We start from the raw sequence: 15,149 nt of genomic DNA on the forward strand, positions 1-15,149 counted from the left end.
TGTGTGTGTGTGTGTGTGTGTGTGTGTGTGTGTGTGTGTGTGTGTGTGTGTGTGTGTGTGTGTGTGTGTGTGTGTTGTGTGTCTGGAATTTGGTAGAGTAGTGGTTGGCTCACCCTGAAACTCTACAGGGGTTGGGTGTTTGTGTGTGTGTGTGTGTGATTGTGTGTGTGGAATTTGGTAGAGTAGTGGTTGGCTCACCCTGAAACTCTACAGGGGTGTGTGTGTGTGTGTGTGTGTGTGTGTGTGTGTGTGTGTGTGTGTGTGTGTGTGTGTGTGTGTGTGTGTGTGTGTGTGTGTGTGTGTGTGTGTGTGTGTGTGTGTGTGTGTGTGTGTGTGTGTGTGTGTGTGTGTGTAATTTGGTAGAGTAGTGGTTGGCTCACCCTGAAACTCTACATGGGTTGGAGTGTGTGTGTGTGTGTGTGTGTGTGTGTGTGTGTGTGTGTGTGTGTGTGTGTGTGTGTGTGTGTGTGTGTGTGTGTGTGTGTGTGTGTGTGTGTGTGTGTGTGTGTGTGTGTGTGTCCTGCTGGGTCTATCTACAAAGGCCAGCTGACTTTGTAGCTGGTAGGGGAGCCTCTCTGCGGCTCGTTTCAAGATATGCAGACTAACCGACAGCGACTTCAAACAGCCTTTTTAAAGGCCACCGTCGTTCACAGCGTTTGAACAAAAGTTAAGAGGTTACTCAAGAGTAACTTTGTCAGACTTTGTATGATAGGGTCCTAGACCAAGGTTTGTACTCAGATGCATGAGTTCCACCTCAGTTTCTTAATCAAACCATTGGCAGCATGGGGTGACAACGCACAAACTTCACCATCACTTCAGAATAAATCCCATGGGATGGGGTGCATCTCAATCTCAATAGTCCAGTGTTGTCCATTCCGGACGAGACAAGGGGTGGATGCCTCTTAAGGCAATGGAGATGTGTCCCTTGTATCAGTGAAGAAGAGCAAAAGGACATAGTTATAGAGTTGCTTACGATTTTCAGGTGGGCCAGCAACCTCATGACATCGGCCATGTCGGCGAGGATGAGCAGGCGGGTGACGGCGGAGAGCAGGGCGCGGGCAGCCCTCACCATGGTGCCTCGCTTCACTGAGGAGCAAGGGTCGTCAGCAAACTCCTGGGAGGCCACGCGCATTGAATCACCTGCAGAGGGAGATCAGGGTGAGACAGAGACAGAGAGACAGAGAGACAGAGAGACAGAGAGACAGAGAGACAGAGAGACAGAGAGACAGAGAGACAGAGAGACAGAGAGACAGAGAGACAGAGAGAGAGAGAGAGAGAGAGAGAGATGTGACTGAGGTTGGAGGTGGGTCAGCAGAAACATCACACCAGATAGACTTCAGTATTCAACATTCTTCCAGGTTCTTCCAGGTCCCCAGGACATCGGGAGAAGCCTTCAATAGAGTCCACTAGGGGCAACGTGAGCATGTATTACCATCTAGTAGGCTCGCGGCTTGCTAGGGTGTTGTGGATGGGGATATAGAGGAAGGGCTAAACCACGCACTTCGGGTTCCAAGGATCGCAGGTTCAGCACTAGGCACTTATTTAATTTGTTTCTGTTTTAAACTCTTCCCAAACCTTAACCCCTTACCTTAATCGGTGGGAATGAATTCCTAAACTTATTCGTCAAGCTCTTTCTGTTTTAACAGGCTTAACCCTTATCTACTTTCACTTCCCATAGGGTTTAACATGTTTTTTTGAATGACTACCTCATCTCTGCACCCACACATATAGGTCCCTCAGTTGAGCAGTGGATTTCAAACACAGATTCAACAGCAAAGACCAGGGAGGTTTTCCAATGCCTCGCAAAGAAGGGTTGGTAAGCAGGCATTGGATATCCACTTGAGCATGGTGAAGTTATTTATTACAATTTGGATGGTGTATCAATACACCCAGTCACTGCAAAGATACGGGTGTCAATCCTAACTCAATTACCGGAGAGGAGGGAAACTTCTCAGGCTAATGGTGACTTTGCAACAGTTTATGGCTGTGATAGCAGAAAATTGAGGATGGATCAACAACATTGTAGTTACTCCACAATATTAACCTAATTGACAGAGTGAAAAGCAGGAAGCCTGTACAGAATACAAATATTCCAACCCAACCCAACACATCCCTGAGTACCTCTCTTCAAGTATGGTGGTGGCTGCATCATGTTATGGGTATGCTTGAGTTTTTTAAATTATGGTTGTTTTGACTGAGAGCATTTGATGAAATGCACGCAGCGTCACAACTTGAGATCTCTGAAACATTCCATGAGTAGCAGCGCATTTATGAGCACATCCGATACAGATTAGGGGAGACAGGGGGCTATTCCGGGGATATAAGCTACTGAATATAACCTATTCAGTTAGAGTGGCTAATGCACTGTTTCCTCCAGCATGCTGTTGGAAGACCAATGCAAAAGTAATATGAGGATTGGGACACACAAGTGATACTTCATAATAATCACAAATGGATTTAACAGTTTATGCGAGCATTTTTTTTTCAAATAAACAAATGGCTTGCATGGACACGTGGTTTTGTTTTGGAATTTGAGTTTGTTTGGCATTTTGCAGTGTGCTATTGACTCAGGAGGTTGAATACTTATCGAATTAAGATATATTAGTGTTTCATTTTTCGTAAATTTTGTCTAGTGACAATTAAATACATTTTAATAAATATCACTGTAACAACTACATGTTGAAAAATGAAAAGGGGTGTGCGAATACTTTCTGTATTCCCATGTGCATGTATCGACACCAGATTTTACGTGTTGTATTGCACATGCTTAGCATTAAGTGCAGACTTCCTAGCCTGAACTTCTCTCCGTGTTTGCAGTGTGTCGCAATCTTAATCTACATCACATCAACGCGGTAGGAAACCAGGGAACCATTTGGTTTCTCCCTGAGTGGTGGAGGTGAGCTGAAAAGATCCCTGTTTGAGCCCTGTGGTGGTGGTTGCATAGCAGTAACCTCCTCCTGCATGGCCCACACCACCACAGGAGGCCGGAGGTGCTAGTGACGTATCCCAGGAAACCATGTGGAATCCATAGAGAGAACAGAGAGCAGAGGAGGAGTTGTGTTCGTGTGTTTCCCTTTATCACACTTTATCTGTACATCGTATTTGTCTACCTTGGATAACAAGTATTCAGTATGACAGTTAAAATGCAAACCATCTTGGTTCATGTAAGGGAAAGCCATAGTATAGTCCTACAGTGAGTGCAGTTATTTCTGCTGGCACTAGTGGTATATCCCGCAGTGGCTCCCATGTAAACCCCAGTCTGTGGATCAAGAGAGGTCATTTGGAGTCACCTCAGACTGGACTGATCCTAGATCTGTTTGTGCTGCCTTGCCAACTCTAATTGTCATTGTGACACCAGCACAGACAGATATGGGAACAGTCTAACCTCAGACAGAAATCGAGCTTGTCTCACTAGGGAATGCTCTCTCTGTCTGAGGCCTTCTCATTCATAAACCACAGACTGATTACATTGACTGCCTCTCCTTAAAGCCCAAGGGGGGGAATCAGTGGCTTATGTCACCTGATAAAAAGTACAGATAAATCCATAGATCATAAACAGAGAAGCAAGCACACACACACACACACACACACACACACACACACACACACACACTTTTAAGTGAGTCATCATAACCGGTGACGAGGCAGGCAGTGTGTATGTGTGTGTGTGTGTGTGTATGTGAGTGTACGTGTGTGCGTGTGTGACAGTGACAGTTTGGTGGGCTTAGTGAATCCCCGCAGTCTGAAATCAGCTTCCATAATTTAATCAGGAGGAGATGAGAGGCGATAGAGGAGACGATTGGACGATAGGACTCAGAGGGTTCGAGACAAGATTATAGGTTTGATGGGGGCTCGAGCTGCACACTGTTAAAATAACCTTCAGCTAAAAGGGTTTATTGGCAAGGACGTCTCTTTCCACACAGTACTCCTGTTGGCTCCTGTTCCATTTGCCAGTCGGAATCCTCCATAAAAACTGAGTGAGAACATTAACCATCTTTTCCCTTTTACTCCAGACGCAAAACAAATAAAATGCCACTATGATCTTCAGGCGGTGTGAACCTAAAACGGGTGAACTGGAAGTGGGCGTTCAGTTTAAAAGCGCCACGTATGGTAGTTCTTGACACTGTTCCTTGTGACTATATAACTTCAAAAGACACGAACAAACGTACATTCAAAGTAGTGGTTGATCCTTCAATAAAGGACTGTTACTGTCATGAATTAGTCATCGAATAGAGAATCAGACACCATTTACGACTCTAATCTCCTAAAATAGTTGCCTGTCAGTGTCAGCAATATCCTCTCTCACTGTCCGCTTCCCAAATGGCACTCCATCCCCTTTATAGTGCACTACTTTTCACTCGGGCACATTGCTGTAGTCTATACCTTATAATGGGACATAATGTGATGTGGACTGTGGAGATTTCTGTTCCCTCCCACTGGGGTGTGACTGGGTCTGCTGTCCTGTCCTGTAGCTCAAGGTCAGATAGCTAGTTCTTCCTGGTCCCATTGGCAGCCAGGGATTGAGTCTGATTGATTTGTTTCCTCACGAAGAGAGAGCTTTCCCATTAACAGTAAAAGGTCAAGTGTGAACACACACATACATATTCAAGGGACACACAGGCATACATACAGTTGAAATGTTCTCATTAACAAACTATAGTTTTGGCAAGTCGGTTAGGACATCTACTTCGTGCATGACATAAGTAATTTTTCCAACAATTGTTTACAGACAGATTATTTCACTTATAATTCACTGTATCACAATTCCAGTGGGTCAGAAGTTTACATACACTAAGTTGACTGTGCCTTTAAACAGCTTGGAAAATTCCCGAAAATTATGCCATGGCTTTAGAAGCTTCTGATAGGCTAATTGACATAAGTTGAGTCAATTGGACGTGTACCTGTGGATGTATTTCAAGGCCTACTTTCAAACTCAGTGGCTCTTTGCTTGACATCATGGGAAAATCAAAAGAAATCAGCCAAGAAAATAAATTGTAGACCTCCACAAGTCTGCTTCATCCTTGGGAGCACATGTGGGACACACACACTTACACACCTACACACACACACACACACACACGCTCTCTCTGGCTCGTCTGTCCACTCCCTCTTTCCCTGTTTCTCCATGTCAGTGTTCCTTCAATTCCAGTTCTCTCATTCACACTCTTTCTCCCTCACTCATGGCTTAACAAGGGCACAAGTGGAAACTTTGATCAAAGCTCAGTGAGGAATTGCAGTTCATGGATCTGGAATGGCTCCGCAACAACAGTGTCAAGTCTGTCTGCAGTGCACACTATGAAATGTGAGGAAACTGTAGAGGTGAGAGCCGGATGGATGATGAATGTGTGTGCAACAGCTGCCGGTGGTAAGCCACCACTTCTCTTTCTGCTGATCTGAGTATTGAACATGCAGTACAATCCAATTCCGAACGAAGGAAAACATCACCTTCGAGCCAGGGCTCATTGAACTCCATTCAGTCGTTGAAGGGGACTTGACTTGCAGGCGGGAAAACAACTATAAGTGACTTCATAGGTGGCATTTGCCACCCTGAAAAGAAACGTTCCCAAGACGATAGATAACAGAGCACTATTTGATGAGGCGCAGTGATACACGTTGGAGATCGGCGAGGGTTGTATTGGGCCCACAGGCTTATCGGCGTGACCTGTTTACAAACGATGGAATCACGGCCCTTCCACAAGCCTCTACGGCCTATATGGTGTTCCGACACTGCGGAGGCGGAGGTGCTACCGCCCACGGACAATCAAAGCATTAATGTTGCGCGACTGTGGAGTAAAACATCTCAGGATCGTTGCGTTCTCCAAAACCAGGGCCAGGGCACGAGCTTTTAATGGGGTATCAATCAGAGGAATGTACAACTCTTTCCCTCTCTTACACATACGCACACACACACACGTCTCCTTCTGCTTCCAATCCATCAAGAGAGAGAGAGGGAACGTCTGATCGCCCCATTACTCTGACCCGCCGAGCGCTTAACCACTGGGAAATGAGATTTTGGATTTTGGGATATCGGAAAGCCAAAACACGACAGTCTACGCTCGGTAAAACGCTCCCCGAAACTTTAGTGTGATTTAGAGGGTTTGTGTCTGCATATGATGAGTCATTGTACTTCAATTCCGAACACTTTAAAGTAAACCAAACACCAAAACAAAGCAATACAGTATTTCCTCGGATAGAAAAGTCAGCAGACATGCTAGGCTTGGGTAAGTTCGTAATGGGGCCAAGGATGTGTGTGTGAAATGGTTGGTAGAGGCAAGGCTACAACGACGGTAGTGCATTTCCTGTATATTTCCTGTATATTTCCTGCTTATTCCCTCCTGATTTCAAAAATATTTCAACAGGAATTTCTGGAAAGCCTGTGAATTTTGAGAAAGTTGTATGTATAGAATCTGATTTGCATAGAACGGAGAGGGTTTCGACTAGACCGGCTTGGACAAATCCAGCACCACCCAAATGAGACGCAGGGGGAGGCGATAGAGTGTGCAAGAGCAAATGAAAAATATGTTGTTTTCTCCTCTGGGCTTCAAACCCACTTTCAAATAACTCATATTAACCCTTTGCTGTTTACTGTCTTTTGAAGGGCAGAGGAGGAAAATGCCACTTCAAGGGGGCCAAAACAAACCATTAATTAGTGAACATTTTGGATGGGATGTTATTGAGCCAATTAAACCAATTAAGATGTTTCCCAAATGGCACCCTATTCCCTATATAGTGCACTATTTTTGACCAGGGACTGAACTGGGTTCCATTTGGGAAGCATCCTCTATCTTCTCGAAGGTCAAATTATTCAGCAGTTTGGTGTATTTTTATATAGGGACATAAAACTAAAGGTGCGGTGGCACATGTTTCAGCTGAAGGGGCTAAGCCAATATTAGGCCAACTGATAAATTTCACAGATTTAATTATGTAATATTAGGCCAACTGATTAATTTCACAGATTGAATTATGTAATATTAGGCCTACTGATTCATTTCACAGATTTAATTATGTAATATTAGGCCTACTGATTCATTTCACAGATTTAATTATGTAATATTAGGCCTACTGATTCATTTCACAGATTTAATTATGTAATATTAGGCCTAATGATTCATTTCACAGATTTAATCATGTAATATTAGGCCTAATGATTCATTTCACAGATTTAATCATGTAATATTAGGCCTACTGATTCATTTCACAGATTTAATCATGTAATATTAGGCCAACTATTTCTCACTATCTACTTGCAAGCTCAATTGAGCAGTACATTTCAAACACAGGTTCTACCACAAACACCAGGGAGGTTTTCCAATGCCCTGCAAAGAGGTAGATGGGGCATACATTTAAAAGCAGACATTGAATAACCCTTTAAGCATGGTGAAGTTATTACTTACACTTTGGATGGTGTATTAATAGACCCAGTCACTACAAAGATACAGGCTTTCTTCCCAACTCAGTTGCTGGAGAGTAAGGAAACCGTTCAGGGATTACACCATGATGCCAACGGTGGCTTTAAAACAGTTACAGAGTATAATGGCTGTGACTACAACATTGTAGTTACTCCTCAATACGAACCTAAATGACAGAGTGAAAAGAAAGAAGCCTGAACAGAATGCAAATATTCCAAAACATGCATCCTGTTTGCAACAAGGCAATAAAGTAAAACTGCAAAAAATGTAATCGTTAAGAACAGGGGAGTTTTTGAGAAAAATAAATAAACGGAATGTAGATAAGTACAGGCAAAATCATAGGAAAACCTGGTTCAGTCTGCTTTCCACCAGACACTGGGAGATGAATTCACCTTACAGCAGGACAATAACCTACAACACAATGGCAAATCTACACAGGAGTTGCTTCCCAAGAAGACACTGAATGTTCCTGAGTCGCCGAGTTAGAGATGTTACTTAAATCTACTTGAAAATCTATCGCAAGACCTGAAAATGGTTTTCTAGCGATGATCAACAACTAATTTGACAGAGCTCAAAGAATTTTGAAAATAATAACTGGCAAATCAAATCCAAATGTATTTGTCACACACGCCGAATACAACACGTGTAGGTAGACCTTACAGCTTCCAAGCCCTTAACCAACAATGCAGTTTTAAGAAAAAAATAAGTGTTCATACCATGGGGAAGCACTTTAAAATTTCCAAAACGGTCAAAATATTGTCTGTGAGTATAACAGAACTGATATTGCAGGCAAAAACCTGAGGAAAATCCAACCCAGAAGAGGCTTCTATTTTGAAAGTTCCATGTTCCATAGACTGCCTTTGCTCCAATTAAAGGGATATCAACTTGATTCCTTTTCCTATGGCTTCCCCATGGTGTGAACAGTCTTTAGACATAGTTTCAGGCTTTTATTTTGAAAAATTATCGCAAAAAATCACATCGCGTCATTGTATGGCTGGGTGCCAGCAGAGTTTTGCATGCGCAACAGCTTGGAGCAGCCATTTTCACTCTCTCTCCAATTGAAGAAGCTACAGTCCCGGTTGATATATTATCGATTATATATTGTAAAAACAACCTGAGGATTGATTATAAAAAACGTTTGACATGTTTCTACTAACATTACGGATACTATTTGGAATTTGTCTGCGATGTCGTGACCGCTCGAGCCTGTGGATTTCTGAACATAACGCGCCAACCAAATGGAGGTATTTTGGATATAAAAATAATAAATGTTCCTTTTGTTCCATAAATATTGTGTAACTGGGAGTCTCGTGAGTGCAAACATCCGAAGATCATCAAAGGTAAGCAATTTAATTTATTGATTTTCTGACATTCGTGACCAATCTACTTGGCTGCTAGCTGTTTGTAATATGTTTGTCTACTGAGAGAGATGTCCTTACATAAACGCTTGTATGCTTTTGCCGAAAAGCTTTATTGAAATCTGACACACCAGGTGGATTAACAACAAGCTAAGCTGTGTTTTGCTATGTTGTACTTGTGATTTCATGAAAATTTAATATTTTTAGTAATTTAATTTGAATTTGGCATTTTGCAATTCAGCGGTGGTTGACGAAAATGATCCCGCTAACGGGATGGGTGCATCAAGAAGTTAAAGTGGCAGCTCTACCCTTTAGCTCAGTGCAGATGTTGCCTGTAATCCATGGCTTCTGGTTGGGGTATGTGTGTACAGTCACTGTGGGGATGACATCATCAATGCACTTATTGATGAAGCCATTGACTATGTGGGGTACTCCTCAATGCCATTGGATGAATCCCGGAACATACACCAGTCTTTGAGAGCAAAACAGTCCTGTAGTTTGGCATCTGCTTCATCTGACCACTTTTTTTATCGACCGAGTCACCGGTGCTTCCTGCTTTAGTTTTTGCTTGCTAATGTTGCATAATCTAGGTGTGATAAACTCTTAGAGACTTACCCAGAAAAATTCATAGCTGTAATCGCTGTCAAAGGTGATCCTAAAAATGATTGACTGCAGGGCGTGAATACATATGTAAATTAGATACTTCTGTATATCATTTTCAATACATTTGCAAAGATTACATAATGGGGTATTGTGTGTAGATGGGGAGAGAAAAATATCTATTTAATTCATTTTGAATTCAGGCTGTAACACAGTAAACTGTGGAATAAGTCAAGGGGTATGAATACTTTCTGAAGGCACTGTAACATTGGACCAGAGTTTCCATTAGCCGGTAATTGCCAGCTTTTGGCCGATAAAATGTATTAAAAGCAGCCAAATAAAATTGCTCAGGGCTGCACATTATACAGTATATCCGGATTTCAACACTTCAGCATCATTCTCTCACTCCTTGCCCACTGCCTAACATGCACACTGCTGAGGAGAGAGAGTGAGAGAGGAGCCTTGGGCCACTGTTTGCAAAGATGGAGGTCTTTTTCATCATAGTAAAACGAAAGTGAAAGAGTATGCCCATAGTAAAAAGCCTACAAGGGGAATGTCCTCCACATAAACAAGTTTCAATATTGTAGTGGGCAAAGATGTGAAAAATGTTGGCGCTGCAACTCGCTATTCAGGTAGGATGCAATTTAGGAAAAAATAAATAGTAATAATATTTATAATAATTTATTTGATCATTGTTATTACAGCATACCGTTGTTAGTATTGTTGGTGCATTTAGTGCTCAAATCTCCGACAGCTGAACCGTGAGGTGGACAATTATTATTTTAGGAAGTAAAAACGTATAAAACAATAGGCTACAGTGTGTAATTATACACATCAAAACACAAGGAAGAGTGGTTTTGTAATGTGTTAGGCTATAGGGCTGTTTTTAAGGACGAGTAAATGTGTCTCATTTAGACAATATCCCTTGTTTATTGATGCCGATGGCTGCGTGGGAGGACGACCACATGGGTTACACACCCAACGCACATTTTTTAGTGCAGGGTACTGGGCGGGGGGCGGCTATTGGGGACTATTTAACAGTCTGATGGTCTGCTCCAATAGAAGAGGAGGATAGTGCCAAGTTCCTGAAGAAGGGCCCACTGTCAAATGTAATGACAGTAAATAACTGAGTTATGGAAAACCTGACAGGTATTCAAATGGGAAATGATATGTCTGCTTGGGTCCAGTGAGCCCTAAACGATGAAATTAAAGAATGCAAAAACTGTACTCTGAAGCAGATAGCCTGCTGTAAAATAGTACACTTACGCTATTCTGTACTGACATTTTATTCAGCAAGGGAATCTAGCCTAATTCATTTCCAAGTTAAAAACATATCACGAGACTGATAAGCAAGGTCTGGGTTCAAACACAACACCTTCTCCTCCACAGCTCGACAGCTACCGCGGTAAATTGCCTACGATTAAATGTACTAGAAAGCGAGATTGCTAAGTGTATGCTTGAAGAGTGACGCAATTTGCCTGACTCCAGACATTGTTTGTTGGGATTGAAGAGAGGAAAAGAAGGAGGGGAATTTTCATGCAGAGAAAGAGAGAGAGAGAGAGAGAGAGAGAGAGAGAGAGAGAGAGAGAGAGAGAGAGAGAGAGAGAACAAAGAATTGTAAATACAACCCATATTTATGCTTATTCATTTTATCTTGTGTCCTTTAACTATTTGTACATTGAATATATATATATATATAATATGACATTTGTAATATCTTTACTGTTTTTAAACTTCTGTATGTGTAATGTTTACTGTTCATTTTTGTTGTTTTTCACTTTATATATTCACTTTGTATGTTGTCTACCTCACTTGCTTTGGCAATGTTAACACATGTTTCCCATGCCAATAAAGCCCTTGAATTGAATTGAATTGAATTGAGAGAGAGAGGGGGAGATCCCTGCCAATGCTAGTGCTTTTTCATTGAGGGCCCCTGCTGGGACCCACCTGGGCAAGAGCCTTAGAAATACACCAGAGTCAGACTAAGCTTTCAGCCTGGCAGACTCCACACAACGCTGAGGGTTTTAACATGGGGCTAGGGTATGCGAGCGTGTGTGGAAGCGAGACAGTTAGAGCATGATAAAGCCAGGTTTACAGACGGACAAGGTGACTTAAGGCTCAGTGAGAGAAAATATCATTCAAAAGTAGGACTCTTTTTATGTTTGAAGGAAATAAAAGTACACACATGGGGGAATATTCAAGCTGGGATTCTCCCTTTAGTTCTCCAAGTTCTTCTGAAACATGAATGGGAAGACCTCCAAAGGGGGTGGAAGGATGCAGGCGCCTTTCAAGCTCCTAATACATAATGTTACAGCAGTTTCGGATGGGAACCAGAATACACACTGGGCTCTGGAGAGCTTGCTGTCACATTCTATGGACTGTATACACCAGAAGAGTACAAGTATGGTGTCCCTGTGAGTACATTGGCTCTCTTCATCTTGCCGTCCCATTTAACGGATTCATATATCTCTAAACGCAAGAGTACAACATGGTATGGTGTCCCAGTGCAGACATACCTTGCTTGCGGACGTCCTCCACGGCGAGGATGAGCTCCTCCTTGAGATCGTGGCTGTTCTTGGCGATCTGCTCGCCCTTCTCCAGGAAGTTCTGCGTGGCCTGCTCCACGGACAGGGCCAGCACGTGGGCCTTCTTGGAGCGCCCCTTCTTCTTACTGCTGGGCCCTTTGTTGCTGGTGTTCACCAGGGTGGTCACCTGACGGACGGAGGGGGAGAGGGTTAGCACGGGTACTGATGCCGTTATGTAGGACGAACGAAACCTGGTTCTTTGTAAAACAATGGCTACAACTTGGTTCTTTGTTATCAGCTACAACTCTGACCTCCTCGCGTTCGTGAGCTAGCATAACCGCATATTTTATCCAAGGTACGGTGGCTCCCGTAGCCCACCTACGGTAAGTCTAAAGGAACAAAACGACAGATGCCCGAAAGGGTCGAGGGACTGACAACGGTATGGATAACTAATGCTCGTGTTATCGTTACACAGCGCTCTTGTACAGCGGCTGCTAATTCATTGACCTGTGGGATACGCTGCTGATTGATCCACCAATTGAAAAGCACGACACGTCTTACACAGTAATCTCAACAGACCATAAAGGAGGAGGACACATCGAAGGCTCTCCTGGAGCAAGAAACATTGAAAGATGTCTCGTACAGTTTGAATGCATTTCATCGCCTTTTTCCATCCAGCTAAAACACGTCGTCGTGAGCATTTCAGGAGGCACGCCGTCACAAGGCATTGACGAAGTGTGCTAGAGTGTGCCCGGAAAGGTGACATCCCTTCAAAAAATGGAGACTCCTGTGCAGTATGACAATTAAATGATGTTCCCCTTGTTCCCTGCTACAGTGTGTAGGGGACATTTAAGGATGCACGCAAATAATCCCAGCATGTTAGAAGGGTGATAAAAACAGCCCAATTGTGTGAGCGATAAAAAGTCATATCGTTACGTAATAAAATGAGTCCCAAATGTCTCCCTATAGTCCCAATACGACTGGAACTCACTGCAAAAAAATCACTGAAACTGGAGACTCATATCTCCCTGGCTAGCTGTCTGACAGCACCAGCTGTCAGAGCAGCTCAGGGACTACTGCACCTGTACATAGCTCATCTGTAAATAGCCCATCCATCTACCTACCTCATCCCCATACTGTTATTTATTTGATTTGTTGAGCTCCTTTGCACCCCAGTATCTCTACTTGCACACTTATCTTCTGCACATCTATCACTCCAGTGTTTAATTGCTATATTGTAATTATTTTGTCACTATGGCCTATTTTTTTGGCCTTAACCTCCCTTATCCTACCTCATTTTCACACACTGTATATAGACTTTTTCTATTGTATTATTGACTGTACGTTTGTTTATGTGTAACTCTGTGTTGTTTTTGTTGCACTGCTTTGCTTTATATTGGCCAGGTCGCAGTTGTAAATGAGAACTTGTTTTCAACTAGCCTACCTGGTTAAATAAAGGTGAAATATATATATATATTTTTTTTTTTTTTTCAATATCTAGTGCTCTACTTTGACCTGTTTGGTAAAAACTAAAAACTTATTAGACAGATTCAGGCAGTACCTCTCTGTTCTTGTGAAACTGTGCAGTCAATTAGAAACACCAGACTTGGTTTGGTTGGATGTTGGTTCTCAAACTGCTACTCTACCAGTAAAGCCTGTTTGGAGTGAGACACAGAGTATTCAACAGAAAAGGCATCCTGAAGCACTAAACGTGCCCAGCTAAAGCACTAGAGGGTGAGGAAGTGAGCCATTTCCTTGTAAATGTGCTGCAGTCTGGGGCCTGCTTTGCCAAAACCTGCTTGCGGGTAAATCGAGGAGCAGGACTGCAAATCAAATTGGACCCTCAAGTTTGGCTCCAGGCAAGCATGAGGAGCGTGTACAAGCGTACACGCGTTCATTCGAGTCAACGCTACCACAAGTCCACTGAGAGGGGCTGTGGGGGTGTTTCTAGCTTCCGGGTTCTGCCTTTTGGTTTCGGTAATGGAGCCACGTCGCACAATTACCGCGCCGAAATGGAGGCGAAATGAGCTGAGCTTCCCACACAGGGCGAGAGACAAGCTAACAGCCATCCAAGGAAACAGCTGTTGGGTCTCCCTACGCGTTAGCTAGCTTCTCATTCGCTCTGAGAGTGTAGTGGGGCTCGCTGTGGTTAAGCTGGGCCTGGCTTTGCCTCAGGACAACACTGCATATCATTTTCAGCTGCTAAATACTAGGAGTAAATTGAAACACAAAAAAAATTGTTAAGAGACATGCTTTCAGGTTGGATTCATGCACTGCAAACAAATTAGGGAAACTAGGTCTCGAAACAGCCCGCATTTCAGCAATGAAGCTGCTGCTTTCAGTCTGTCATTGAAATGTTGAAGTTAGAGTCCTACAGGCCAGTTAACCTTTTACCAGTTTGATAGGATGGAACTGCAGAAATGAAAAAACACTTAAATGTGTGGATGCAAGAACTGACCATCCATGAGATGAAAATGATCCCAGAATGCCCCTTTGCCCCTGAAGTTAGAAGCCTACAGGCCAGTTCACTTTTTACCCATTTGAAGACAAAGTCTGGCAGACAAAGTAACAAGCAGGAATTGTCAGCCTCTTAATAAATCCTAAAGTGAGCCATTTACTCGAAGACAATTTTTAAAAAAAATATTAGAGTAATTTTACTCTAAAAGTAATTTAGACAGTATTTGACGATCATGAGGCTACATTTAAATCACCCAGCCCGGAGCAAAGGCAAGCCAACCCGAGCAAACCCGGGACTCCGAAGAGAGCCTCAGCCGACATGATTCTTTATTGGCTCCCTGCAAAAGATTCATGAAGCTCCATTAAAGGAGTCTGGATAAATCCGTTGCCTGTTGAGAAATGGAGTCAAAGCAGAACACAAATGGCCCTTGTGGCGGCGGTCTCGGTCTCTCTCTCTGCCAGTGTTATTGAGGAAGGAAGTATTCAGAATGGAGTCCAGTCGGGGTAGAAGGGAGGTACAGATAGAGGGAACAGGCAAGACACTACAGTCATTCATATTTTAGGTGTCTGTCACTTCCTGTCAACTGGGTGGGGACACAAGCACGCAGGGGGCGCACACACGTGTGCACACACACACACACATACTTATACACACACACACACATACACACACACACATACTTATACACACACACACACACACACACTTATACACACACACACACACACACACTTATACACACACACACACACTTATACACACACACACACACACACACATACACATACTTATACACACA

General features: G+C 43.1%; 1 protein-coding gene across 3 annotated transcripts in view; it reads right to left on the reverse strand.

Moving 5' to 3' along the window:
• The window catches only part of LOC124001287 (catenin alpha-2), a 724,530-nt gene that overhangs the window by 565,694 nt on the left and 143,687 nt on the right, over nt 1-15,149 (reverse strand). For all 3 annotated transcript variants that reach the window (XM_046307950.1, XM_046307952.1, XM_046307951.1), the window contains exons 3-4: nt 11,884-12,079; nt 974-1,140 (exon numbers count right to left, since the gene is read on the reverse strand). In XM_046307950.1, the coding sequence (XP_046163906.1) occupies nt 974-1,140; nt 11,884-12,079 (363 nt within the window). The remainder of the gene's footprint in view (nt 1-973; nt 1,141-11,883; nt 12,080-15,149) is intronic.

Source organism: Oncorhynchus gorbuscha, linkage group LG17, assembly GCF_021184085.1.
Source record: "Oncorhynchus gorbuscha isolate QuinsamMale2020 ecotype Even-year linkage group LG17, OgorEven_v1.0, whole genome shotgun sequence".
NCBI classification, from domain to species: domain Eukaryota; kingdom Metazoa; phylum Chordata; class Actinopteri; order Salmoniformes; family Salmonidae; genus Oncorhynchus; species Oncorhynchus gorbuscha.